At 48.6% G+C, this 7668-nt stretch overlaps 1 protein-coding gene across 1 annotated transcript; it reads right to left on the bottom strand.

Moving 5' to 3' along the window:
• Nucleotides 1–2058, bottom strand: LOC148672435 (zona pellucida sperm-binding protein 3-like). Its single transcript, XM_088627260.1, has 9 exons — nt 1696–2058; nt 1504–1622; nt 1325–1428; nt 1049–1226; nt 850–967; nt 642–727; nt 454–572; nt 239–364; nt 1–152 (listed from the first exon to the last, which is right to left on the bottom strand). Exons 1-9 carry the CDS (start codon nt 2056–2058, stop codon nt 37–39), a joined length of 1329 nt encoding a protein of 442 aa, XP_088483386.1. The 3' UTR covers nt 1–36.
• Nucleotides 2059–7668: the final 5610 nt, after the last annotated feature.

Below are 7668 nucleotides of genomic sequence, written 5' to 3'. Positions count from 1 at the left end.
CCCTTTGCAACCAGTTTATTGCTCATTCACATCAAGTCAGTTCATGGGTTTGTGTTGCTTCCTCCTGTGCAGGACTGTCCCCAGCAGAGCAGCAGAGACCAGCCCCACCGCAGTCACCACACCAGCCAGGATCACAGCCTCCACAGGCAGGCCTGGAAAGAAAGCACAGAGGAGCCTCACCAAGTGGGCACTGCCACAGAGAGGGGCCAGCTGACATGACAGCACCTCCTGCCAGTACCTGTGGCTTTGCCCTCCTCTGCTCTTAGCTGGGAGCTCTGGCCTTCTGCCTCCACTGGCCTCTCAGCAACCTGCTCTTGCAGCACAAACACAGGACCAACAGTGGCATCAGCTTCCCACTCAGGAGCTGCAACAAGAGCAGGACAAGCCTGGCTGTAGACCCCCCACTTTCCTGAGGAGATCCATGCCATGAGCAGCAGAGCAGAGGTGCCTTACCCCCTGTAGAAGCCAGGTCCCTCCTGCTCCTGTCACCCCAATACCTGGATCGTATACTTGGCACACAGCTGGAGTCACAGCAGCTGCAGACCTGGTCACTCCCATCCACTGATCTCCACCTACAGCAGGGACACGGGTCAGAGCAGCTCCCTCAGCTGGACACAGCAGCCCCCTGCCTCCTCACTGACCTGCTGCCCTCAGTGTAGCAGTCCTTGTTCAGGGAGTCCACACTCTGGGAAGCAGGAGTCACCTTCAGGTGGCAGGTGATGTAGATCTGCCAAGAGCACGAGTGGATCAAGCTACACCCAGGCCTCCATCTTGGGCTTGTAATGGAAATGCTGTTCCACAACCCTCACAAACCCATGAAAGCAGAAGGTACCAGGATCAAGTACTCACTGAGCTCCTGGCATCCTGATAGAACCTGAAGGCATCCAGCTTCATCTGCAGCTTGGTGTCCTGGGTTCTTAGCATGAACTGCGAGCTGGAGCCTGTGGATTTGGCATCAGTCAGGCACCTGAAAGGAGAGAAGGCAGTGTAGAACTGGAGAGACGGCAGGCAGTGTTCACTAGCTCAAGCCACCCGAGGTCACACCCACCCTTTGTTCTCAATGAAGGAGTAGCTGGGGGTGGAGGTCTGGTCAGGGACCAAGGTGGCCACGCAGCTGTCCACAAAGAGCCGAAGGGGCTGGTGGTTGGCCTGGGTGACGGAGGCTTCGATGTTCAGGACGTCCCCCAGGTAGAACACATTGGAGGACCTCTGGGAGCGCCAGTCATCTGGATGGGAAAGGAACCCCAATCTCAAGCACAGACCCCATCGATCCAACTGCACTGCCTGTACAGTCACACCGTGCTTCATCTCAGGGGAGACCTACCATTCATGAGGCTCAGAGAGAAGCCCAGCAGATCCTCAGCAGACTTGGTGGAGGTGTAGGGGACCCAGGTGGGCTTCAGGGCATTGCTGCTCACATTGTGGAGCCTAGCAGACAGGAGGCAGGTGTCAGCAGGGAGTCAAGCTCCAGGCAGTCAGCCCTGCTGCTCCTCCAGGACTCACCTCATGTAGTGACACTCGATACCCACAACAGCACCATTCGTTCTCACTATGGGGGTGTTGGCCAGCGGCTTCGGGGTGTAGTTGAGAGAGAAGCTGTACACCAGTTGCTCATCCACGGTCTAGACAGATCACAGATCCAGTCACCCAACAGCCGAGAACCGGAAGCAGCCCAACCACAGAACCACTTCTTACCTGCAGCACACTGCGACACGCCTGCAGCTCAGCCTCGAAGATCAGGAGCTGCGCCGCAGTGTCCTGCCTGGTGACCGCACAGTCTCCCAGGCTGAGATCCGAAGCGTTGATCAGCTGCCCGGTGCTGAACAGGTCTGTCTTGACCTGCACCACGATTGTACTCTCCCCACACTGCACCGACACAGCCCGGATAACCTGCTGCTTCTGCTGCCGTGGCAGCAGAGGCGAGTCCAGAAAGGCGACCCCCTTGCGCCTGATGCCGGATTGGACGTTAGCCCGGGCACGCCATTGCGCAGCATCACACAGAACTGCGAGGAACAGCAAGGTCAACAACTGAAAGGAAAGACCACTAGAAAACCACATCTTGAAATGAAAACAACCCACAAAACCACGATACCTGCTGTTTTCGAGCTCCTTCCTTTTAAAGCCACCGAGACTATCGCGCGTGATGACGTTCAGGCTCGTAGAGTGAAGATTTTCACGAGGACCCGAACTCTGTCAGCTCACACGCAGGAGGACAGGATATGGAATCCAACCCGTGGAAAAGCCAGTGTAGTTATATAGTATTGTATAACACAATGAATATTATAAAGTAGGATCTTCGCTATATTTTGCGGTCACGGTATCTAATAGTTCCTGTTACAGCTGTTGCTTCTGACAAGATGTACAAAATAAATAAGATAAGAGCTAATCCTGAAACGTCTGAATTTACATAAATTCTAAGATTAATATTGAATTAAAACTGTGAATGTCTCTTTCTGCCAAAATGACCATTGTATAGTTACAGTCTTGTAAATGATAAAACTCCTTCTTTATTTTCGTTCGAATGTTCTTCTGCTTCGCCGGTTAATTTGGAGGAAAAGCGCTGGGTGAACGATTTCAAGAATTAAAAGCCGAGAAAGGGAGAAACTCGTCGTGATATTTCCTTCTCCGGATCTGTGTGCAGTGCAGACACGCTTTGTCCCAGCGAACATGTCGGACGCGCGCGGAGCGCAGACAACTGTTCTCACACCTTCCGATTCAGGAGTGAAACAGGCGCCTGGCGTTGCTGCTCTTTACATTAGCAGCCGCGCTTGATCGTTTGCAACAGATTGAAAACGGGCTGCACGCATGCTTCTCTGTTAGCACTGCTTTGCTGAAGCTCTGGGGTCCTGGGTTCGATTCGTTGTGGGGTTTCTTCTGGAGGAGTTTGCAAGCTCTCCATTTTCACCCCACCGTCCAAATACTGCACGTGCTGTCACGGTGAACGGCCGGACTAACTCCCCCCCGCACGTCTGATGGTCCACTGTGTGTCGGCTTAGGAACCGGCTGGTCTCCACTTTCTGTTGGGCTCAGTGCTTTCAAGTTCTTTCATGTAGACGAGCTGTTGAGAAATCCTACTAATTATTAGTTTTTCTTGTGACACTCAACTGTGCATCGCCCATTTTTCTTGCTTAAGCCTGTATTTTACACACAAAAGAAACATGCGTAGCGTCATAGGAATTGTGTAATACATCTATAGATTTTCTCACATTTTTATCCTGTACAATGTTGCAAGGGAAGCTGAAGCCTATCCCAGCAAGCAACAGGCCCAAAGTGGGGTACACCCAGGATGGGACACCAGTCTATTGCAGTGAATATTGGAAGGTAGTGTTGTTTTTTTTTAATGTATCAATAAAACAATGAATTTCTGATACAGTGGGGGTGTTACAGACGTATGCCTAGCTTTACTGTTTCATGTTTCCGTGCTATGTTTCTTCTGTAATAGTGCGTCTTCCTGACTACATAGTTTTAAATCAGCACTGCTTCTACGACAAACCAAGCTCTTCGATGTCAATCATGCGTCACATTTCCAGTTTTGATTTTCTTTCAGATATCTGCTTGAGCATGTACTGTGTCCTCCAGAATTATTGGCACCCTTGGTAAAGATGAGCCAAAAAGGCTATGAAAAATGTCTTTGTTGTTCATCAGCTTGATCTTACACTGAAAATATGAGAGAAATCTAACCTTTCGGTGAGGTAAAACTGTTCAAAGAAAAAAAATCCTTTTAAAAAACAAACATTTTTCTCAAAAACACACGTGTCACAATTATTGGCACCCCTCCCTTTGCCAGGATAACAGCACTGAGTCTTCTCTTATAATGCTGGATGAGGTGGGAGAACACATACTGTATAAAGGGATCTGAGATCCTTCAGAGTCCTTGGTCCTCGCTTGTGGACTCTCCTCTTCGGCTCACCCCACAGCTTGATTCTGTGGTCAGTGAACCATTTCTGTGTGGGTTTGGATCATTGTCCTGCTGGAAGATCCAACCACTACCCAGTCTTAGCCTCCTGGCAGAGGCAGCCACATTTTGACCTAAAATCTCCTGGTATTTGATGGAGTCCATGATTCCATGTATCCATCCAATCTGTGGGGATGCAGATCTCCCGCAGACGCAAAGACGCAGTGGCAGGCTGGTTGCTGTGCCAATCAGCGCTCTCTGGCTCTGTGCCAGGCAGTGGTGCTGCTTGCGACGTAGTGAGAGAGATTTCTACTGAGATGCTCTAGCAGTGGGCTCTCTGAAGTCCGGCTAGCTAGTTCTGGCTTACTAGCAGAGTTTGTGCACAGGAGAAAAATGACTGCGGGTCCCAGCAGGTCAGGAAGAAGACCGGTCCGTGCCTGATGAAGCGCTAGTTCTGAATAGTGATTCAGCTGTCCACGAGGCTTGCTGCTGATGCTAACCTCGGGTGGATCCTTTGGTTACACGCTGGCAACCTCCGTCCTCGACTCTTAGAACAAAGGAAAGTCCTGCACTCGGACACACTGGCCGTTACGTGGTGGTCCAGGCTGAGTCTGAGGATGTTCAGGTGGAGCCCTGAGGCTGAATGTCCAGCAGGCACGCTGCGAGAATCTCCTGCGCTTCCCCAACTGTTCTGCCCTGCAAACCGTTCCCCAGGGGCTCCGTGTTGCCTCTTTTTACCTAGAGGAACTGCAGGTTGTTCATTGGTTGAAAGTTTCATGGGCATCAGAGATCCACGTGAGGTTAACCTGCCCTACCAGTTCCGGATTGGCTGATGAGTAACCATGCCCTTAGGGTCGTAAACCAACTTTGAATCAGACTCTCCCTTGAAATCTCAGACTTTAAGGCGCCAGAGATGAACAGTTATTAAGTTTGCTGGAGAATATCAGGAATTGGGAGTTGCTCCTTATCAGGACACTCTATCAGCTAGAACAGTGGTTCTCAAACTCTGGTACGTGCCGCCAGGTGGTAAGCCATATGACCCTGGAACTGTGTTGTGTGCGCTGAAAAATCGGGATGGGTTTTCATATTTTTTATTTTAATACGTGTCCAATACGCAGCCTACGTACTACGGTACAGCGCGCGCTAATTTGAGTGGACACAGAGTTATGATGTAATTCTATACCGCTCTATAGGAATGCATGCTATGAAGTAAGTGACCAATTGTATTTAAAAAAAGCTATCTCCACCAAATAGGGAGGTAGGAGAACGTGCGTGATCTTGGAACACGCCAATCTTGTAAGCATGGGAAAGCGTGATAGATAACAGAAAAATATATAAGAACTGTTCTGGGTTAGTTTGAGAAAAATACATCAGGTATCTCTGTTTCGCATCCATGCGCTTGAAGGAAAAACTTCTGAGATGGACTTCTGACTGCCTTTAAAGGGGAAATGGGAAATATTTCTCCAACAGCGCCACATTCGTCAACAATTGATTGAAAATGAATACCTCGCAAAAATCAAGTATTATGTCCTGGCTGAAAGGAATAGACACCAAGAGTAATGAGGCCAGCTCCGACAGATCATGCACACCTGTTGAGATTGAGGAGGATTATACATCGGCCACCGACAAACTCTGCTGCTGAACCTGCTAGTGTTAGCAAGCGTCGGAAGATGGCTACAAGGCGGTACGATCCAAATGATCTAAATTTGGGATTTACTTACACCGGGACAGAGGAAGACCCAAGACCACAGTGTGTCGTGTGCTGTGAGATTCTCAGCAATGGAAGCATGAAGCCAGCACTTTACTACGAAGCATGCGCTCTTGAAGGATAAGCCTGTTGATTTTTTTCAAAGGAAACTTAAAGATCTGAAGCAGCACAAGTCCACCATAACAAACAGTGCCACTCCAATTTCCAAAGCCCAAGAAGCATCTTACTACTCAAGCTTGCGGATCGCTAAAGCAGGTAAGCCCCACACTATCGGTGAAGAACTTTGTTTACCATTGGTAAAAGAGCTGATACTTATTACGTGTGGAGAAAAAGCTGCTAAACAGCTCGACCTGGTGGCCCTTTCGAATGACACAGTCACTCGCAGAATTATTGATATGGCAGATGATGTCAAAAGTACGCTGATAGAGCGCGTTAAGATGAGCAGATTCTTTTCACTGCAATTAGATGAGTCTGTAGATGTCGTCAATTTGGCAGATTTGCTTGTTTACGTTAGATATGAGTTTGAGGGCATGTCGCATGAGGACTTTCTGTTCTGCGAGCCGCTACCAACAAGAACTACAGGAGAGCACATATTTCAGCTTCTGAATGAATTTATTGAAGAGAATGGCATTGACTGGAAAAAATGCGTCGGAGTTTGTACAGACGGTGCTAGAGCGACGACAGGCAGACACAGCGGTGTAGTTGCACGAATTAGAAGAGGTTGCTCCAGATATGAAGTGGACGCACTGCAGCATCCACCGCGAGGCCTTGGCCGCCAATAAAATGCCTGAGGATTTGAAATCCGTGTTAGACTCTGCTGTCAAAGTTGTGAATTTGATCAAAGCTCGACCAATGAATTCACGTCTGTTCAGTGTGCTTTGTAATGAAATGGGCAGCGAACATGTGCAGCTTTTTCTACATACTGAAGTGAGATGGTTATCAAGGGGCAGAGTGCTCACGAGGCTCCTTGAGCTGCACTCTGAGGTACGGATGTTTTTGCATGACCAGCAATCTCCCTTGGCAAGTCTATTTGATGATCCAGTGTGGCTGGTAAAATTGGCCTACCTGGCTGATATATTCTCATGTTTGAATGAGCTGAATCTGGGTCTGCAGGGCTTCTCTTTAACAATTTTTGATGTGTCTGACAAGATCACTGCTATGAAGAAAAAGCTGCAACTGTTTGTTAAAATCAACGCATGTGATGCGTCTGCTTTCCCAACTCTGGAGAACCATCTGCACACATATGGTGTGGAACTTGATGCTGCTGTTCGAGATGTGATTGCAGTGCACCTCTTCTCATTGAAAGAACAGGTCTCAGGGTATTTTCCAGTTGAGGCCACACCAGAGTGGATCAGGAACCCCTTTACTGTTGATGCCGAAAGAATACCCAAGAATCTCTCCTGTGCTGAGCAAGAGAAGTTGCTCGAGTTATCAGCTGATGTGACTCTGATGTCAGAATTGAAACGACAGTCACCGTTGCATTTCTGGATCCAAAGACAGAGTGAATACCCAGCCCTCTCATTCAAGGCTGTGCAATTTTTGATGCCTTTTGCTACTACCTACCTTTGTGAGAAAGGCTTCTCTGCAATCAAGACAAAGTACCACAGCAAAATGGATGCTGAGCCAGATCTGCGGTTGAAGCTCACTGCCCATCGTCCATGACATTGGGAGGCTTTGCCAAACTAAACAAGCTCACCCCTCTCACTGAAATGGGAAGTGCTCAGTGTTATTTGTGTTTCCATTTTTATGTGTATGTGAGAGTGTGCACATGCCCTCATGTTGGTCATTGAGATTTTCTGTGGTTCCTATGGGAAGATGACTTGGAGGTGGTACTTGGTCCAAAAAGTTTGAGAACCACTGAGCTAGAAAAACCTTACTTGTTAACCACATGGAATGGCCTCTCTGTATCAAGCACCACTGAGATGAAAGAGAGAGGGACTAGCAAGGGAGCAGAAAACTTAATTGCGGTATTTTAGTAAGCCTTGCCGCTACAACACCGATCAGCAAAATGTGGAAAGGGTGTCAAAAACCTAGACAGATGCACTTGTTCCCTGAAGAAAAAAAA

The sequence above is a fragment of the Lepisosteus platostomus genome, chromosome 4 (genome assembly GCF_059453375.1).
Source record: "Lepisosteus platostomus isolate fLepPlt1 chromosome 4, fLepPlt1.hap1, whole genome shotgun sequence".
NCBI classification, from domain to species: Eukaryota; Metazoa; Chordata; class Actinopteri; order Semionotiformes; family Lepisosteidae; genus Lepisosteus; species Lepisosteus platostomus.
This window is presented reverse-complemented; position numbering and strand designations above follow the sequence as displayed.

What these genes read in the sequence shown, in the direction of transcription:
- LOC148672435 (XM_088627260.1), bottom strand. Translation starts at nt 2,058, where the DNA reads ATGTGGTTTTCTAGTGGTCTTTCCTTTCAGTTGTTGACCTTGCTGTTC. An exon ending in ATCAGGATGCCAGGAGCTCA is followed by an intron (nt 728 to 849) that starts GTGAGTACTTGA and finishes TGCTCTTGGCAG; the next exon opens with ATCTACATCACCTGCCACCT. An exon ending in TGCTACACTGAGGGCAGCAG is followed by an intron (nt 573 to 641) that starts GTCAGTGAGGAG and finishes TCCCTGCTGTAG; the next exon opens with GTGGAGATCAGTGGATGGGA.